Raw genomic sequence first — 22,064 nt, 5'->3', positions numbered from 1 at the left:
CCCGATATCCACCATTCAAAAGTTCCCAGCTCGGTTTTTTAAACTCAACTCTGTGGTAAGCTCAAGAGAGGACAATATTTTTAAGAAAATTTATTTCACTTGACTAACAAAAACAAGGAAAGGAACTGACTAACAAGTTACATAGATTCTATACAGTTTGTAGGGGTTAAGTTAGTTATGTACACTAAGTAATAATAATATAGATGAAGGTTATTAGTAAAATATCAGCCTATTTCTAATTTTGATGTTAACCTTTTTTACAAAGTTATCAATAATATTACGTATCATTATAATTTTTCAAAATTTAAATACAATAGTTTAATTTCTTAAATGATGTTACAACTGAAATGCATAAGAATTACTGAGTTGGCAGTTAAGATCTTGTTTTGAGAATATCGAGATCAAGACTTGATCTCAATCTTTTTTTAATCTACAGATTAATTTAATCTTTATTTGATATCCCGTAAGGATTCCAATGCATTACTGCAGTACAATTATTAAAAATTGTACAGTTAAGAATTGGAATAAAATTCTGCGTAAAATTCATAAGTGCCTACTGAAGATATCAAGATCAAGTGATCAGGATTATGGGTATTCAACACAAAGATAAAATGATCGACTATTTCTGCCAGCTCACTAAATCTTTATCAGTATTTAAAGGGAATGTTGAAAAAAACAGGATTGTCATAAATCACCCTGATTAAATAAATTTAAACGAAATGTAACTGGTCCGTTAACGTATCACTATAAGTAGTTAAATAAATAAATTTTATCATTAACATTCAACAAAGGGCGAAACTTCCTTAGTATTTCTTGGTGGATTTTTATGTATCCACACTCTACAGATATAAATTTGAATCCTTTTATTAAAGTTTTCACTTAGGAATCTAGTTCAGGCTCTGAATCAAAGCGGTCTCAATCAAAAGTTTCGTCCTCAGTTGATTTCAACACAACTTGAGGGTTCAAATAAAGATCTTTATGTTAACAAGCTATTTTTTATTTTGAAAGAATTTGTTGCCTCCAAATAATATACATTTTGCCATTAGTTTTCTGTGTTTCTTGCCATACAAAGTGTTTATTTTTGACGTTTTTTTTAATATTAATTTAAAAAAATATAAAAAAGATTAAAATGTATTTTTTTTGAGTAATCTTGATATTTTGGAGAAAAACAGGGAAAGAACATTGACATGAGCCAATCTAAAAAATGTTTTCTTTTAGAGGCTAAATTTTATTGTCCTAAAACCAAACTTAAATTGTGGAAACTGTAGTTATGTACTGTTTGAGCAAATTAAATGTAAACGAATTGCAAAGTGAACATGATTACATATAAATCTGAAATGCTGAGACTGGATGTCAATAACCGGGGCTTCTGTCTGTACTTTATAAGAGTTGACTGTAAGTGTAATTTCAAGATGATGGCGAGGATGGCATTGCGAGATTTAGAATGGTACCCTGCAACGCTTTGTCTGATCAAAGATGAATTAGATATCCAAGTTTATAATTTGAAAAAACTTGGACATTTTAAATTATAGTTTCTCTAAAAAAGTGACTTTCGAATTTCAACTGCAGGAAAGCAGAAAGGAATTATCGGAAGTAACAATTTTAAAACTAGAAAAACGGAAGTATTCCATATTAATGATCAGATGAAGGTTTCTAGGGTATCGTTGTAAATCATGCATTGTTTTCTTTAAATGGAGGGTAACTTGAAATCACGCTTACAGTCCATTTAAGAACAAATTGTTAACAGCTATGGTCCCCTTTAATTTTATCTCTCGTCAATAAATAAAGGCACAGGCGTCCTAATTTCCATTTCTATTTTTAAATTGACCTCTCTCCAATTGCTAATTAACCCAACAGAAGAAGAGGTGGGGGGGGGGGGGGGGGGGGGCTGTTGATGAACTTTTATCAAACTATAGAATCTAACTCATGAACAGTTCAAAAAGTCGTTGTGTCTACCGATGTATATCATTTCCATCAGTAAAATTGCAGCTGAACAAAAACTGCTCATCCGCTAAGAGTTCATAAAGGTCGACTTTAATACAGTCATCATCGAAAATATTAATACAATATTGACGACTTTAGATCTAAAATTTTGATTTCTACCACGCTTTCAAACAGCATGAATACACATTGCATATACAATATACATGGAAAAAAAGAAAAGCTGTTAACAAACAGCTCCTCACAAGGTGAAGCTGAAACTGAAACTTATAATAGAAGTAAGCTTGAAGTCGGCATATAAATTTAGTTTGTTGTAAGCCTCGGAATCTGTGAATTTTCAGCTCAAAAATCCGCAAATTAACATCATGATATTAAACATTTTTGAGATCAGGATTAACAAGATCCAGTTAACAACTGACTATTGATACAGCTATAAGTACTAAAACATTAAATGCTTTTTACAATAAATAACATTAAAACCTTTTTTCTTGGTTTCAGCATTGCGCTTTAGATGTATATAAAAACGGTCTTACAATTTGGAATGAGATCATTTCACACCGCACTGTTCTCAGAGAATGTAATGTTAACAATTTGAACCTGTTGAGAACAAATATGAAGATTCTCATTTTTTAATCTGTACTTTTAAATACTTTGTTATAAAACCGGTTATTCAGTGATAAAGAACAATTGATAAATAAAAACCGGTTTTAACTAACGCTTCACTGGAGAATTCCCACTTTTTAACATTTTCATTTTTCCACTTTTTAACATTTTGATTTTTCGCAGTTCATTCAAAGAAACTTTGTTAAAAAAAATGGAGAGACAATTAAAAATTGAAAAGTATTGTTTTCTTTTACTTTGGAACTTGGAAGTAGATCTGTAATGTAAGTGGAACTGTAAGCATAGTTATAAGTGACCATTCCTTCAAAGATGACAATGCCCGATTTAAACAATACCAAGCACTTTCGCAGTACTTTCGCAGAGTATACACAAATGAAAATAAACAGTTTAAAGAAACCAAAACATCTATATCTAATATATTTTTAAAAGACGAAGATTTTGAGGGTAACGTTGTAAATCGGACAATTTCATCTTTGCATGGAGGGTTACTTGAAATTATGCTTACAGTCCCTTTTAGTGAGATTACTCTGACAGAGAATTGACTGATGCAGGAACACTGGTACTATCTGGAGAACTTATAGTGTTGGGTCCTTCATCCGTCCTTCTATACTCGTCTCTTCCTTGCTCCTGTCGTCGGTAATCGTCCCTTCTTTCGTCCTGACGCCTGTACTCGTCTCGTCCTTCTTCATGTCGTCTATACTCGTTTTGATCCTCGTCCTGTCTCTTATAATCGTCTCGGCCCTCCATCCTCTTAGCCTCGTCTCTTCTCCCGTAATCGTCCTGTTCGTCCGTTCTCTCATATGGGTTTGGCAGACCAGTGGGTAGCGGTCTCAATTTAGAGCTAAACATATATTTAACAAATTAGTAACAAAATATCCCAACCTTGCAAAATTCTAAAAATGTATATTAGACGTAAAATTTGTTTCTAAGGGACAAATACAAGATAACGTTTGTTCCCAAATCTGCAAAATTCTAAAAATGTAAATTAGAAGTTAAATTTGTTTCTAATGGACAAATACAAGATAACGTTTGTTCCCAAACCTACAGGGTGCTACGTTGAATATGGGAATTCAAAGACGACATCAGACGTCTAAGTTATCTATAAAAGACAAAAAGAGTATAGAACTATGTCATATAAGCTTATCAAAAGCGGTATTAGCTTCATTAATTCATAAAAATTGACCACTATATTTTATCTTACAACAATTAGGATTTATTTCATGAATAAAAACTGTGCATGTGAAAGCTTCTAAAAGTCTCAATCAATTTTGAAGAACCTCAAGACCGAGGGTTTTCGTTGGTAATTGTTTTAACTGCATATAACATAAAAAAAATTTGTTCACAAAAAACTGTCTCGTCTATGAAGAACGATAAAAATCGTTACTTAAATCCCATTCTTTGAAATATAATAGCAGTTTACGGGCTCAGACTTCAGATCGATTTTGGACTTTTTTGGAAAGCCAAATGTTATCCTTCTTAATTGAAAAACTTTTTCTGATAGCCCCAAAACAACAATTAAATTTTTTTTTTAAATTCAACAAATTTCAGGTCATACTTCATTTTCTTGGATATTCTCTGCTGAATTCAGATTAGAATTTTTTTTAAATATTATGAATTCAATCTTTTATTTAATATTTTCAAACTTTTGGTAGGTTTTCGTGCTCAATTTCATTCAATAATAATTAAAATATTTTTAAAGATGGTTTTCAAATTTGAATTCAGTATAAGCTTTCAAAAAATGTGGTTTAACATGAAAAAAAAATCGTAGTCATTTTTTAATTTAGCTTTTTGAACTATAGAGCAAAAGTTTTTCAACTTAAAAGTCTGTTTGGAATAATGCCTATTTAATATGATCGACCTCTGGAAGCCGGTTACCTAATTTTTAAAATGAGATTACAAATCGATCACCACTACTCCGGTGGGCAGAATATCAGGAAAATAATTATATTTTATACCGCTCAAGGTACTAATGCAAGGAAAGTTATTTCAGAGGGGTACGCATCTTTTGTACTGCAGTGTACTGTCTTTGGGCGGTAATGTAAACACAAGACGGAAGTTGAACCTGACATGGGATTTATCTTTCATATAAAAAAATCAATGACATATTCTGGTCATTGGAAACTATTATGTGAATTATCAAAATTATCAAAATCAAACACTTTTAACCTACACGGATACTAAACGAACACTGATCAATTTATTCTTGTTCACAAATTCCGCCCAGAGAGAACTGGTTTCAACATGTACGCAGAGTATACGCGACCACAGTTGACTTTCCTTGCATAAGTACCTTGATACCGCTNTAAGTAAAAGTAATTATGTTTCAAGAAATGCAACCTCAAGAGTTTTCTCTAAAGATTTATTTTTCTCTAATATTTTGCAAATGTCAAAATAAGAGATAATTAGGAAAATTCTTAAAAAAGTTTAATTAATTTTATGTACTTTTGTTGAAGTTGAATTAAATAAACTGAGGGGTAAATATTTTCAAAGATTTGTTCTCCCAGAAAAAGTTCCCCCCAACAGACATTTGTCCACATATAAAAAAAAAAACAATAATTATAGAAGGTTGGGGGTAGGAGGGGGGGGGGGTGCCCTTGAAAAGTAATACTGCGCATAAATTATCATTTTAACAACGTTTTTTTTGTTTAAAATTCTAATAATTTCCAATCTCAAGGTCTTTCATTTCTCTTATTATAAAAATTACGTTCTTGATTCTTTTTTTACAAAAGCTTCAAGCGAATTTTTTGTGAATCACTAGATATATGTCCAAGTAAAAAAGTGGAGTTTGAATAGAAAATGGCAAAAAAATAGCAAAAAATTTTTTGATTTACATTTTGTACAATTTTAGCTTTAAGGATAACGAAGTTAATAACAACTCAATTTATTTTTAGAGAATATTTTTATAATAAACTTTAAATAATTATAGCGTATCTTCGCATTCATTTTTTCTATATTTAATTTAATCTTCAGTATCCAAGTTAAATCTTGGAAAATAGTTCCAAGTTCAAAGTATGCTGTTAATCAGGTACAGGGTGTTCCGGCTTAATATAAACTATATAGACAGTTGAGGAACGGAATGATTGCATAAAAAATGTTGTGGCCTCATGACTAATGAGATTTCCAAAATGTTGTGCTTTTCTGGTATCTCAAAAAAAGATGTAATTGATTAAAGTTTAAAATTCTTGGTTATAAATAAATAAATAAGGTAGACCACATTTTGAAAATACCAACTTTAGGAATTTTCGATTTTAGTGGATTTATTTAATTACTGTGTTGAACAAAAAGTCCCATTAAAGATATTGCAGAATAAAGGCTATTTAAAGTCATTCATCAATTCCAATATTGTTTGGGTAACCCTGCAGTTGATTCAATTGGTAAAAAAATATTTCGAAATTTGCACCGAGTGTTAAATTTATATATATAATTAAGAATTGAGAATTTTCATGACGTAAAAATCTCAAATTTTGGCCACACCCTAACACTTGTTCATCAGGGAAGTAAAGAGTCGTTTAAGAACATTTAAATTTTTCCACCATAAGTATATAGTACATGGAACACTTTTTTAAGTTCATCAAGCCCTACCTGACATTTTGATGCTTTGTGACTTGGCTGAACTTACAGGCCTGATAGGATTTCCCCCGGCCCGGGTCCTCCTGCATCCAGCCGAGGCCTGCACCGCCCCCTCCAGCCTGCTTACCATCAGACAAACCGGTTCTGGGCAAATCTTGGCGGGAAATACCAGGAAATGCGGCAATTTCCTTAAAATTCAAATCTATCATCTATCATATGTATTTCTCTGGTAAGATTATTAAAAACATACTGGCACTGCAGAGATTAAACCCCTCCCTCCCGCCCCATCCATTTTTAAACAAATAAATGTCTATTACTACAGGGTACTAAGCGAATATATTTTTTGTTAGAAAATGTTTCTAAAATACATGGAAAAAAATGTACCTGTCTATAACTTCCCACTCTAGGACTTTGATTATTTCCCCCCTGGAATTGGTGGTTGCCCCCTTGGAATTGATGATTGACGCCTTGAAACTGATGGTTTGCCCCTTGGAACTCTTGTCTCTGGTTGCCCTGGTTCCCTTGGTTTCCCTGAACCCTGAGTATCTTCATTAACTCCTCCAACTCCACCATCAAGTCCTTCCTGGTCTCCTAGATCAAGATGTGCTTGGTAAAAGGAGGATATGTTTTTGAAAAAAATTTTTTTAACTTGTTTAGCCTATGTTACCCCTCGGGTTCAGGGGACTATATCCTTACTAGAAGTTAAATGTTTCCCCCCTCCCTGTCATTATTGTCCAAAAGGTAAAATTTAGAAGTAGTTTTCTCTGTTTGTCCGATCAAAACTCATGAACCCCCCTGACCGATTTGCCTAGAATGTTGACGGGGGAACCATGGGAATGTTCTTAGCTTGGTTTAAAAAATCTAAGTTCAAAGGGTTGACTTTTATAACGAAAGTTTAGTTTACAGACACAACTGAGTTCCCAAGCTAGTTTATTATATCGCTCATTTCTTTGGATTTTCATTCTGCATTCAGAAAGTACATAAATCATTAATATGTATGGATTAAAACGATTAAATATTAACCAAAAACATATTTGAAGAGTGCAACTGAGTTCCTAGGCTAGTTCATATATATGTATGGATTAAAACGATTAAATATTTACCAAAAACATATTTGAAGAGTGCAATTAACCTTGTGACAACTGCACCCTTAATAAAGCGGTCTTTGAAATTGTCAGAGATTTATACTTTTCAGGCGTAAAAAGTACATAACCTAGCGTCATCACAAATAATAAAACCATTGAGTATGTTTTTGGAACTCCTTTGAATGTTAAAAATCCCTTTAAAGTTAAACTTTTATATTTTAACCATAAACAATGAAACTGTAATGTTTACCTGTAGATCGGATAGTCTAGTTTCTAGTTCAAGTCTACGTTGTCGCAAAACCTCTAGTTCAGTTACAACATTCGGATCCTTCTCCATATCCTTAACATTAACATTTGGATCCTTCTCCATATCCTTAACATTAACATTCGGATCCTTCTCCATATCCTTAACATTAACATTTGGATCCTTCTCCATATCCTTAACATTAACATGTTCTTTTAAATCTATTTTAATATCTATTCATGATTCAACTCAGTAGATACCTGTACTAAATTGTACAATATCTTGCTGTACCTATACTATACTGAACTGTACAATATCTAGCTGTATCTTCATCTGTAGCTGTACTGAACTGTACAATATCTGGCTCATAGCTGTACCAATACTGAATTGAACTGTACGCACAATATCTAGCTCATATCTGTACCTATACTGTATTGAACTGTACAATATCTAGCTGTACCTATAATGTGCTGAACTATACAATATTTAGCTGTACCTATACTGTACAGAACTGTCCATTATCTAACTGTACCTATACTGTGCTGAACTGAAAACTGTCTGTACATCATCTAACTGTACCTGTACTGTACAATATCTAGCTGTACCTATATTGTACTGAAGTGTACAATATCTATCTGTTTCTATGCTGTACTGAACTGTACAATATCTATCTGTACCTTTACTGAGCTTTACACTTTAAAACTGAAACTTTACTGTGCTGAACTGAAAACTATCTGTAGTGTATATTATCTAACTGTACCTATACAGAACTGAAAACTATCTGTATATTTGTACATTATCTAACTGTACCTATACAGAACTGAAAACTATCTGTAGTGTACATTATCTAACTTTACCTATACAGAACTGAAAACTTTCTGTAGTGTACATTATCTAACTGTACCTATACAGAACTGAAAACTATCTGTAGTGTACAGTATCTAACTGTACCCATACAGAACTGAAAACTATCTGTACATTATCTAACTGTACCTGTACAGAACTGAAAACTATCTGTACATTATCTAACTGTACCTATACAGAACTGAAAACTATCTGTAGTGTACATTATCTAAATGTAACTATACAGAACTGAAAACTATCTGTAGTGTACATTATCTAACTGTACCTATACAGAACTGAACGATAACCAATTGTAGCTATACTGAGCATTTTCCAGTTATTATTATTATTATATATTATAAAATTATCGTTAAAGATACCAATGTGGAATCCCCAGACCGCCATCATGGTAACAGTAGTACCTGTACAGAAGCCCTATTTTGTCGGAGTCTTGCAATTTCATTCATTATCTCCGCATTCTTCTTTTCCAGTTCATAAACAAGTCTCCGAGAGTCCTTAATTAAATTTTGATAGAACAGACATAAAATAGGGACCTGTGGCCGAATCTAAAGAATTTGAGCGGCGGTTTAAATTTAAGTCGCGGCTTAAATATGGTTGGTTCCACTTAAAATTGTATCAAATGTTTCAAGATTTAAGCCGGCGCTAAATTTAAACCGGGTTTTGGCGGATTTAAACCGCGGCTAAAATTCTTTAAATTCCATCTCAGGTGTTATAAATAAAAAAATTTAATTCATTTAATTAGAATCAGAGAAGTAATGTAGTGCTTAACTCTGGAACCTTATTATCACATTTTAATCACAGCTAAAAAGGACACACGGGAAACTACCAAAAACTACGTATGTCCAGACTGTAACGAATTAAACTCGCGGTCGCAGGAAGCGTAATGAACAATGTTTTAAAAAGCAAAATTTTTTGGGTAAAAAAAAAGTTTGCAAGTAAAAGCTAACTGACACATAATCTTGGCTTTCTGCGTACAGTTACAAATGAGTCCAAATGAGTGTTAATAATTACACCTTACAGTTAAAATAGTTCCCAACCTAGATCAGGAATTTTCCCAATCTATGTCTTGTAATCTGTGTTCTAAAAACAGACTAAATCATCTTTGACAGTTTATTTACAGAGGGAGAAAGGATTGCCTTTTTACTTACATCGGTATATAAAACACATCCCCCAAGTATAACAATATTATAAAATGTTAAATTATGTTAAAGCTTTTGTATGAAAAGTCTAAATACGTCAAACAGAGAAAATTACATTAATAAAATATAAGTAAGCTTTAAAATTCTGATTAATCAAACTAAAATATTTGAACAATATCTCCATTTGGTAAAAGTCTCCTGTTATATAAAAAAAAACAAATTATGCGAAATCAAATCTTTTTACTTTCGCAGACTCAAAACTTTAATGTTTGTTTATAAACTGAAAAACTATGAAATGAATAGTCAAATTAGAAGGAAAATGGCAGAAAGAAAAGGATTTAAAATGTCGAAAATTGCATCCAAAAATATTTGGTCCAACACATTTTTCCTTTCAGAATATGTCAAATAATATTAAAATATTTTGTCAGATTTGCAAACGTAAAAATAGAACATGTTGGATTGAAAAGAAGTTTTGATGGTAGAAATGAATTCCAACTGTATCAAAAATGAAAATATCATTATATTAATAATAATGATTATAATAATTATAATAATAATAACATTAAAAAATATAATAATAATATAAAGAGAATTATAAATAATTATATTTAGAAAGATAAAAATTAATGTTTTAGATATGTTACCAACAAACTCTTCTTTTTCTCCATATCTCTTGAAAAGTTAATTGTCTTTTATATTAACAACAAGAATTGGGCGAATAATTTTACAATAAAATATATACCCTTCTACCAAACATATTTGTTTCCATTCCTCTAAACTATTCAACAAATGGTAAACTTGTTGCTAAGGCTTTGAATGAAAATGTAATAAATCTAATTACTCGAGTTACTGGCCCGGTTACCAACCCGGCAACATCATATCAGAAATTCATCTTTCAAGTTTGAATGGAAATTTGAAAATTCAAGGTTTGTCTAAATCAAGTTTAGCTTTAACTTAGTCAACAAAATAAACACAATATTCAAATTTTCTTGCTGAGTACACACTACACGTAATTAGTGCTTTTAGTTGGTTAATTCTAATTTTAAACTATTTCATTTTTATTGCACTTAAACAAATGTTGAACCTAACCGAAGATAAAGGCAAAAAGACCACCCAAAACGATTGTTTTTCCAGGTTTTTAATTTTTATTCGGAAAAAGGAAGTTTTATAATTTTTTTCTACTATCCCTAACGAATAACAACACTACACGAAATTTTGAATGAGAAAAAATAAATTCTTTAGTTACTATGTTTTATATATAGACAGAAATTTTCCGAAACTGGAGGCTTCTGACAAAGAAAAAGATGTAGGATTCTGGATTAATCATTCAGGAGGATTTGAAACCAACAGAACAGTGTGCTCCTGCTGCAGCTAAGGCTAACACCATAATAGGCCAGATGGAATAAGTACAGAAAAGAGCTAATTCCATGACTTCTAGACTCTCAGGAACTACATATGAAGATAAACTGAGAGAGGTTGGACTAATCACTAACTTTTTCAATTCAAATTATTCTAAAATTATCTTAATGGGGCCCAAAACTCATAAACCAAATTAGAGAAAGAATTTTAATAATACATAAAATAAATACTAACAACGCAGCAAATGAATTTTAAATTTTATTTTGTCTCTACCCCCCCCCCCCCAAGTCCCTCTCCTAGATACTATGAAGATACAAACCTTTTCCGGGTTCCGTCGGATTACAAATCCTTGATCCTCCTCCGGACTAGAGTTAGGTCTCATCCCTGCTCCTAGGCCAGGTCCTGATACAACATAAATCAAGATTTTATTAATTTCTTACGTCAATCTATTTCATAAAGCTACATGTTACCCTGGGTACCCTGGGGGTAATATAGGCTAAAAAAAATCGATTTCGATTTTTTTTTCTAATTCCACGGGCAACGCCGGGCACTTCAGCTAGTTTATTATAATATTCAGGTCGGAGAAAAGTGAAACATTAAGAAAGCAATGATTTTAAGCAATATTTAAACGTGGTTCTCACAGATAATTCTTATTTCTGTAAATTTTAAAGATAATTACACAGATAATGATGAAACTTCTATAAATAATAATTACTATCAAATGATATATTAAAGAATTATTATGCTGATAAAAAACTTAACCAGTGCACAGTGCAGTTCTAAGGCAGTAATGAATATTAGAAAAGAATAGATTATTGCATTTAGAAAAGGATAGTGGAAGGTTTTAACTAAAGAAAGACAGATAAGATTATCACACTGATAATAATAATACCTGTGGCAAGGCCTAAGTATTGAAGACTAGAAGGGTCCGCAAGATGATTTGCATAACATGCAATGAGTTCATGTTCATCTGTTTTACCTCTGCAAAATATTAATAAGTTAAGAAAAAAATTATTTAAGGGAATCTAACTGATGCTTGTAGCCAGTGTCCGAATTTAATGAATTTGAGCCGCGTCTTAAATCCGCCAAAAACCGGTTTCAATTGAGCGTCGGCTTAAATCTTGAAACATTGAATACAATTAAGTGAAACCAACCATATTTGAGCAGCGGCTTAAATTTAAGCCGCCGCTGAAATTCTTTAAATTCGGCCTCAAAACATTTTTGAAGGCCGAATGCTTTGGCAAAACAATTGTCGTAAAAACCAGGATATAAATTAATTTTAGACTTTAGTTTTCTTATTTAATATTGAACCAGCAATACGACACTACATCCCAATTAAACCATTTTAACACAATGTTAGACATTTTTTAAACATTCAAAGATTTTAAAATATTAAAATAAAATGCCTGTACTGTCCCGCCTATAATGTACTGTGCTGTACCTGTGACTAGATTTATTCCGGTCAGCGGAGCTGAGCCGGGCCTGGGGTAGGGTAGCAAACTGGTTTCCAGCAGAAAACTGGATCCCAGGGGGAAACTGATTAGAGAGGGGAATACCGGGATACTCGGGCCCATGATTAGATGGGGGCACACCAGGATTCCCAGGCCCAGCATAGCGTCGGGAGGGCTGGGGGGAGGGGGAGGAACCATGTAATCTAAATTAATAATAAAGTGAAAACATATATTTCATGAATTTAACAATAGAATTATGCATGTGTATTATAAAGAAACCCTTCTTACCGAGTAATCGTTAGTTTATCAAGTCCTGACATCGCCGTGTTTAACCGCCGACCCTGGTCCCCGCCGTATCCATTATGAGCCTGGTTGAAGCCGTTGTGTGAGGGTAGGGGAGAGGCGGGTACGATGTTGCTGAGGTCCAGGGTAGGTTCAGGCTTCTCGGGGAACCGAGGAATACGCTGCGGATTGGCAGGGCCTTGAGGTACGCAGCGAATAGATCTTCGCAGCCCTATTAAAATAATATAAACGTGATCAATCTTAATTTTGATCAAATCAATTTTTCAAATTGTAGCAAACTCTTTTATCTCGATATTTTACAACTGTAAAAGTTTAATATTTTTATAAATTCGGGCCCAGTGACGGCCTAGTGACATATGTGTCAAAACATAATAAACTCAATAAATCAAAAAATAAATAAAATATAAAAGTAATTTTGAACAAAAACCATTAAAATTAAGATAACACGCCGGGAGGTGAGGGAAAACAATTTTCGAAGACTTGGGGGAATAGTTATATTACAAATAGACCTTTTCTGTAAGTTTTCACCAAACATTTAGTTTTATTTACCAACATCTGAGTATTTAATAGGTCTGTGAAACTAGAAACTAGACAAAATGAGAAGGTAAAATTTATTGGATATCACTGATAAGACTTTGGGACCTCGTAGCTCCTCTAGATTTGATTTTACGCTTTGAACTATTTAAAACTATAACTTGAGACAAAAATTGTCTTCCTACGCCACAGTTTTATAAGTCCCAATAAATATGAAATTCAAGTTAACCTGCAGGTTTGCCCGGTGTTTTCCAAGCACTGTATTCCTTAAACACATCATCCTTGTGTTCTGAATCCATCTCACCACGCCAGAAACACAGCTGACACAGGTGGTAGTTTGCACTGAACAGATACAAATACAATATTAATGAAAATATCTGTTAAGAGCGGTAAAAAGAATTAAATAACAAAATTATTTTCAAAATCACACTTTCTTTATATTTAAAATACCACTAACTAGCCTAAAATTAAAAATTTTGCGACATATCAATTTAATCCTTCGAACACAGATGATGCTATCCTGTTTGAATTGCCGTCGTTTAAACTATTGTTCATTTGAACTATTGTTCGTTTGAACTACTGCACGTGGTACTACGTGAGTAGTTCAAACAACCAATACCTTATTATTAGTTTAAAGCTGACATTTCTTGTTTTAGTAACTAGTTTAAGCCATTTATATTAAGTATATATGGTGCAGTTTTGTTTAACTTGGATTGGATTTAAAAATATATTTGCTTGAAAAAGATAACTTTGAAGATTTGGCCCATTTTTAGCACTCAGTGTTAGAAATGGGCCAAGTGTTAGTTTTGCAACTAATTTAACCTGAATTGTTCAAATAAGCAAGTAATGTGTTGATTTGAACTACAGGATATGACGTCATGTCAGTAGTTCAAATGAACAATTGTTCAAACGAACAATAGTTCAAACGAACAATAGTTCAAACGAACAAAATTTCTAACGAACAATAGTTCAAACGAACAATAGTTCAAACGAAAAATAGTTCAAACGAACAATAGTTCAAACAAACAATAGTTTAAACGAACAATAGTTTAAACGAACAATAGTTCAAACGAACAATAGTTCAAACGAACTAAAGTTCAAACGAACTAAAGTTCAAACGAACTAAAGTTCAAACGAACTAAAGTTCAAACGAACTAAAGTTCAAACGAACTAAAGTTCAAACGAACAATAGTTCAAACGAACAATAGTTTAAACGAACAAAAGTTCAAACGAACAATAGTTTCAACGAACAAAAGTTAAAAAGAACAATAGTTCAAACGAACAATAGTTCAAACGGCCTGGAAGGGGTGGTTGTATTTTTTTAAAAAGAGGAGGGGGTGGTGGTTGTTTTTTCTTTTATTAAGAGAGAGAGGAAGAGTTGTTCACGGCACAGTTTACAAGAAATCACCAATAGAAAACAAGGGGGGGGGGGGACAAACCTGTCTGATTTGTATCTGAGCCCCTGGAACCCCTCTCTCCTGCATCCTGAACACTCAACAGGATGGAAGTTCGACTCCGAGCCAGATATCCTGAACAGTGAACATACATTTTAATTAATTTCATCATTTAAGTAAAATCTACCGTATTGAACTGGTTTCTTACCCCCCCCCCCCGCCTCCAACATTTCTAAATTCTTAAAGTTTGAGAATTTCCATAAAAACTAATCCTCTCCCACACTCACACGAGGGGAGGAAGGCCAACCACAACAGTTTCTGAAATCCTCCCAGGTAAAACTATTTTTACAGAATCGAGCCATGTTAGGGCATAAATGAAATATTGAAGTTTTGTAAATCAAAAAAAAAAAACGTTAAATTGAATTAAAATTTTCAAGTTTAATGCCTTTAAAAATGTTCTCCTTTTTTACACGCATTTTCAGATATGCCGCAAATAATTCTGAGTTTATAGAACTTCAATATTTTTTGATAATTATAGTGAAAACCAAAGAATTTTTCCGGGTGGTTCCATTGGGAAAATGATATATGAAGATTCCAACATGATTTAATCGTTGCAATACTTTAATCCATCAATATTTCATGCCCTAACGTGGCCAGATTAAAAAAAGTTTAACTTCGAGAATTATAAACTTTAACACATAATAATCGAAGGACGAGGATTTCGAAGTGGCTCAGACGAGAAAATGAGGCTCGGAAGAGAAATTGTTGTGGCTGGCCTTCCTCCCCTCCTCACACCCACCTCATACTTTTAACTTAATCATTTACTTTTGAAATGTTTGTAAAAATACCAAAAAATAAAGTCTGTAAATTTCAGGGAAGAAAGTTGCAAACCGTGAATTGGCCCAGACCTGACACTGAGTTGGTTTATGTTCCTAAACGGGTCCAATCAATTTGTGATATGTGTGAAAATGGAAAACCTTGAATTGTTTCGAAAATAGTATGGATTTCAATTAAAAATCAACGATCACTCTTAGTTTTAATTTTAGAAAAGAAATAATTAGTGTTATTCTCGTTTTGCTTAATAATATGTTGGGAATAGTTTCCTTAATTGATATTTACACTCGGCACAAGAAGAGTTACTAAAACGTAGATCATAATATTTACATTAGCACGGTTTGGAACTTTCTTCCCCTGAAATTAAAGTTTCATTTTCCATCATCCATGTTCTGTAGTTTACGCCAAAAACAATAAGAAGAGAAATTCTTGTATTTCGTTATTATAAACTGAGCAAGGGAATAAAGACTAAAATAACTTTAATTCGTTTTACAAAAACAGGAATTATTTAAGTTGAAGAGACAAAATATTTGAATAAATATATTTTGTTATACAAAAAGAATAAAATTCTGGATATCGAATAAAAATTCAAATATCCGTGGAGTGCAAAAATTCAGTATTTTAATATTTATTCCTGGAAAGAGAAACTAGGGTATAAATCAAACTTTAAATATATATAAAAAGGAGAATTGACAGTTTTGCAAATAGATAAATCATTATTTTAGTTTTTATTCAAGTTTATATATTTGGAAAACTATAAGGTTCTGTAGATCAAATAAAATATAAAGTACTATAGGTAGCAACAGAGAAATGGACCAAGTATACATTACGTCACAAGTGTCATATATATCAAGGAAAACTATATTGTTTTCACATTGGTTGACATGTTTAATAAAAAACTGTAAAAACAGAAAATAAAGAACACATAAAATTGCCCTTATTTAACTGCAAGATAAGCACTTTATTCGAAAATAAAGAACACGTAAAATTGCCCTTATTTAACTGCAAGATAAGCACTTTATTCGAAATAAAGAACACATAAAATTGCCCTTATTTAACTGCAAGATAAGCACTTTATTCGAAAATAAAGAACACATAAAATTGCCCTTATTTATCTGCTAGATAAGCACTTTATTCGAAAATTTTCACTATTATAAATACTTTTGTCGGACACAAAACTGAATTGACACTTGTGACGTCAGGTCTACATTTCTTTAAGCATGCTTACAAACACTACTTTTTAATGCATAATTTTATTTGTTTTTATTTAGTACAAAGGAATATACACCAGAAACCCCAATTACTTCTTGGAATTAATGTAAACTTGAAGACTGATTGCTACCTGTGAAGAACAATTAGCCAGGAAACACAGTGAGGGCCAGGATCAGACATCATTGTCTCAAGGAAATCATTGACTGTCACCTTCACAATAATATTGGTGAATTCATTGTAAATATATATAAATTCAAAATCTTCAAAAATTTATAGCAATTTGTCTAAATTCCTTGCTATACGCCAAAATTCATTGCAACCTGCCCAAATTCATTGCAATCTGGTTGATTTCCTTGCAATCTGACTAGATTCCTAACAGTCTCCCTAGATTCCTGCCAAAATTTCTAACAATCTGCCTAAATTCCTAGAAATCTGCCTAAATTCCTAGCAATCTGTCTAGATTCCTAGCAATCTTCATAAATTCCTAGCAATGTTCCTAAAGGGATTAAGTATTTGCTTGCCATAAACTGATTTTTTTATTCCTTTAATCATTTGAACCCACTAAACCGGTTCTTGTTGTTAGTGTTCTAACCTTTGAATCTGGTGGGAAGATAATTTCTGAAGTAGACTGAGTAAGGGAAAACGTTCTTCCTTCTCCAACAGCTGCTGGCAGCTTGGAGATCTCACCAATAAATTGGGTAAACCTGAAAAAGAGAAATCAATCAAGCAATCAAGCACTCAGGCAGGCAATCAATCAATCAATTCATGAATTCTAATAATCGATGAAGAAAAGAAAAACAACTGATTCATCTCATTTTTAAAAAGCTACTGTTTAACAAGGGTACCCGGCAAGTTACATATTGTCTGAGGTAGCCAATTTTTTTTTGTCGTATTTTTAGAAATTAGAATAATTGTAAAACTATCTGTATTAGGACATTGTACACTTAAAAGAAATCCGCCTTGCTGACACTAGCGGTCCATTAGAATCTGTCAGTTTAATACCTTGCTGACACCAACTATCCATTAGAATCTGCTAGTTTATTACCTCGCTGACACTAACTGTCCATTAGAATCTGACAGTTTATTACCTTGCTGACACTAACTGTCCAGCATCTGTTTGTTTCTTACCTTGCTGAACTTAATTACCATGCTGGCAATTGTTGTCTATTAGAATATGTTGCACTGGTTGTTCATTAGAATCTGTCCATTTAATACCTATCTGGCTATTGTTGTCTATTAGAATCCGTCAGTTTATTACCTTGCTGACACTATCTATCTATCCATTAAAATCTATCAGTTTATTACCTAGCTGGCACTATCTGTACATTAGAATTTGCCAGTTTATTACCTAGCTGGCACTAACTGTCCATTAGAATCTGACAGTTTATTACCTAGCTGGCACTAACTGTCCATTAGAATCTGACAGTTTATTACCTTGCTGGCACTAACTATCCATTAGAATCTCACAGTTTATTACCTTGCTGGCACTAGTTATCAATTAGAATCCATCAGTTTATTACCTTGCTAACACTATCTATCTATCCATTAGAATCTATCAGTTTATTACCTTGCTGACACTATCTATCTATCCATTAAAATCTATCAGTTTATTACCCTGCTGGCACTAGTTGTCCATTAGAATCTGTAAGTTGTGAAAAGAGATAACGAAGTTTGTCCATTAGTTTACCACAGCAAAGGACAGCAAGGCATATTTTCACCGAGAACACCTTAACAACAAAATTGGATTACTATGTATTTTAAAAACTAGTTTGCCTTTACGTTTTATAACACCCATTCAGAGAGCCCTATACAAACAATTATTACACAACGATTTAACAGGTTTTCAAAAATAATAATTTGAGAAGTATTATTTCAGTGTCTTGAAATTTTATTTCTCAAAAATTTTAAAAATGCAAAATTATCTTTCTGATATAAATAACAAAATACAATTGCCTCCAGCACTTTTCAATAAAAAAGTTAACCAATAAAATCATATAAAAAGTAACAAGAAGCTCTCTCTCCTGACACTCACAATATACAATATACAAAAAACAATTATACAAGAAAAACTTGATAAACTTTGGGATTTGGTAATAGTTAGGGGGGATGGAGTTAAAGGCAGCCAATGATCGCGGTGGGAGGGAGGGGGGGGGGGGTATGGAGAGATAATTTGTAGAAAGAATATAAGAAGAGTGGTATCATAGAATTTTGTTGTTGGTAAGGAACATAAAGAATAATACAAGGCCCTTTCTTAGTAATGGTTTGAATAGTTAGTAGGTAGAAGATAAGGTTCAATTCAAAATTAGTAGCAAATATCATCTTTAAAATTCTTGTAGTAACAGTACCTTGAGTCTATTTGTCTGATCAGAGCATAAAGAAAAGAGAAGCCATGTTGCAATCAGTGAACAAGTCTAAATAAATAAATTAGAAAATCTTTTAAAAATACCGAATTCAGATTTGGTGTGTATTTCCATAATAGAGGATTATTTCGAAAACTGATGAGTTAGTTTCAAGATGGTAGGTTGGTTCCAAATTTTGGATTAGTTCCAAAATAGTGGATCAGTTTCAAACTAGTGGATTAGTTTAAAAAAAAATGGACTAATTTCAAAATTGTGGATTTGTTCCAAAATCTTTTTAATTAGACTCAAAATAGCGGACTAGATTTAAAATGGTGGATCAATTTAAAATGGTGGATCAGTTTCAAAATCATGGATTAGTTTTAAAATGGTGGATTGGTTCCGAAATCATGGATTAGTTTCAAATTATGGATTAGTTTTAATATCGTAGATTAGTTTTAAAATCCTGGATTAGTTTTGAAATGGTGAAATTGTTACAAACTCATGATATGGTTCCAAATCATGGATTAGTTTCAGAATGGTGGATTGGTTCCAAATCTAGGGTTGGTTTTCAAATGGTGGATTATGTTTCAAAATGGTGGATAGGTCTCAAAATAGTGAATTAGTTTTTAAAATGGTGGAATGGTTCCAAAATAGTGGTTTAATTTGAGAATGGTTGATTGGTTCCAGAATGGCGAATAAGTTTAAGAATGGTGGATTGGTTCCAAATCTAGGGTTGGTTTTCAAATGGTGGATTATGTTTCAAAATGGTGGATAGGTCTCAAAATAGTGAATTAGTTTTTAAAATGGTGGAATGGTTCCAAAATAGTGGTTTAATTTGAGAATGGTTGATTGGTTCCAGAATGGCGAATAAGTTTAAGAATGTTGGATTGGTTCCAAAATCTTGGATTAGTTTTAAAATGGCTGGGACTAGTTTTAAAATGGCTGGGACTAGTTTTAAAATGGCTGGGACTAGTTTTAAAATGGCTGGGACTAGTTTTAAAATGGCTGGACTAGTTTTAAAATGGCTAGGTCTAGTTTTAATATGGCTGTGAATAGTTTTAAAATTGCTAGGTCTAGTTTTAAAGGCTGGGACTAGTTCTAAAATAGCTGGGACTAGTTTTAAAATGGCTAGGACTAGTTTTTAAATGGCTGGGACTAGTTTTAAAATGGCTGCGACTAGTTTTAAAATGGCTGGGACTAGTTTTTAAATGGCTGGGACTAGTCTTAAAATGGCTGGGACTAGTGTTAAAATGGCTTAGACTAGTTTCAAAATTTCTGGGACTAGTTTAAAAATGTCGAATAAGTTTCAAAATGCATGAATGACTTGTTTTAAAATCGTGGATTAGTTTCAAAATCATGGACTAATTTCAAACTGGTGGATTTGTTCCAAAACGGTGGTTTTTGTCCAAAATGGCGGCTATTTACCTTCTCAATATTAATATTCTGTCCTGGAGGTAGTCTCTTGTTAAGGTTTGAGTAGAGGCTGGAGAGGAGGGTCTCTAACCTCGCTCTATTCACCAGGGTCCCAGCCTCCATCGTATTTAAACCGTTCTCACGGAAGGCCTGTTTCCACAAGAACATGAGTTTCAGAATTTTCATTACATTTTTTTAGTCAATAATCTCAAACATTGGCAATATCAAAAATAAATAAAGAAAGTCCTACTTTTTTGGCCTTTCCATTAATTAATTTAATGACTTATCTTTTATTTATTACTATTTCTATTTTAAATTAAATTAAAAAATACAATAAGGAATCAAGTGGCGTTAACCAATCTCTCATTAGTCAAAGCGTTGTTTAAAAACAAAACAAACATTTTCATTAAATTGTGTAGATATACAGGGTGTCCCACATCAAATTAGACCGCGTCAATGGGTCTAAATTACGATTTGAGGGACAAATCGGAAAATTAAAGAAGAATGAATCATTTTGAAAAATTTATTAAGGCTAATAGAATTTTTTTGCAGAAAATGCTAGAATTTTCGAGTATTATGTGCGTATTTTGGCGATAAAGATTGGAGATAATATAATATGATATGGGACGCTCTGTATGTCAAATGGATTCGGTGATAAAATTCACATCGACAATTAAAAAGAAAACGATTAACAATTATTATGAATTAAAAAAAAAAGAATTTACAATTGTCCATCCAAGTTCAATGTTCTTTTCCTCGATAATATTCCAGATATCAAGATGGTGAAGATAACCTTTCCTCTGTACAAACCGGATCTTTGCTGCAGTACGGTACGTAGCAAACCTTTAACAACAACATTACATAAATTAGAAATATATTTAAAAATTTAATAAATTAAACAATATTCTATGACCCTAAATAGTAAATATTTTCAGTATGTTTTGGAGGGTCATAGGGGTAAATCTATAGCACAATCTCAATTATTTCAAAATTTGTGCATTTTTGGTTCCCTGAGCGGTGTTAAGGAATCGGATTCAACCATCACAGGAAGTCAAGGGGAAAAAAAGGCAACCGAGGTCGACCTTTTGGGTCTAAAAATAATCTTGAGGTATTGACAATTTAACATCCATTTAGAAAAATTGATTAAAAAAATTTTAAAAATTTTAAAGGTACAAAATGAGTAGACCAAATTTTGAAAATATACAGGATTAAGGGTATAAATGTTTTATTAGTCTGTTGATTTTGATTGTACTATGTTAACAGGTCTATTTCTCTGCTCAAGATAATAAAAAAATCTATAAAATGAAAAATCTGCAAAATTTTGTATTTATTTTTGTTTTATGATGTAGATTCCAACTGGAAACCTAGTAATCTCATATTTATATTTAAATTATAAAAGTGCCCCCACAATCATTTTTATTATTATTATTATTATTGAAAAGTGTCTTCATTTCCATATTCATTGATTTGCATTAAATCATCATAAGACAACCCGTCAATCGTCATTCAATGAAATTGGCCCGGCACTCCAATCCATCTAAGCGTATCCTGATGATTTGATGGATTGGCCCGGCACTCCAATCCATCAAAGCGTATCCTGATGATTTGATGGATTGGCCCGGCACTCCAATCCATCTAAGCGTATCCTGATGATTTGATGGATTGGCCCGGCACTCCAATCCATCTAAGCGTATCCTGATGATTTGATGGATTGGCCCGGCACTCCAATCCATCTAAGCGTATCCTGATGATTTGATGGAT

At 32.6% G+C, this 22,064-nt stretch overlaps 1 protein-coding gene across 1 annotated transcript; it reads right to left on the bottom strand.

Annotated features, from left to right (window-relative positions):
• Positions 1-253: 253 nt before the first annotated feature.
• LOC111696887 (dystrobrevin beta) lies at positions 254-21,146 on the bottom strand. Its single transcript, XM_023466661.1, has 19 exons — positions 21,059-21,146; positions 20,316-20,453; positions 18,897-18,962; positions 18,166-18,278; positions 17,144-17,255; positions 16,682-16,761; positions 14,551-14,640; positions 13,341-13,453; positions 12,563-12,788; positions 12,265-12,477; positions 11,716-11,804; positions 11,143-11,225; positions 8,727-8,819; positions 7,468-7,557; positions 6,517-6,723; positions 6,145-6,320; positions 3,073-3,403; positions 1,720-2,818; positions 254-1,393 (listed from the first exon to the last, which is right to left on the bottom strand). Exons 2-17 carry the CDS (start codon positions 20,424-20,426, stop codon positions 3,085-3,087), a joined length of 2,181 nt encoding a protein of 726 aa, XP_023322429.1. The 5' UTR covers positions 20,427-20,453; positions 21,059-21,146; the 3' UTR covers positions 254-1,393; positions 1,720-2,818; positions 3,073-3,084.
• Positions 21,147-22,064: the final 918 nt, after the last annotated feature.

This window comes from Eurytemora carolleeae, unplaced genomic scaffold (genome assembly GCF_000591075.1).
Source record: "Eurytemora carolleeae unplaced genomic scaffold, Eaff_2.0 scaffold186, whole genome shotgun sequence".
NCBI classification, from domain to species: domain Eukaryota; kingdom Metazoa; phylum Arthropoda; class Copepoda; order Calanoida; family Temoridae; genus Eurytemora; species Eurytemora carolleeae.
This window is presented reverse-complemented; position numbering and strand designations above follow the sequence as displayed.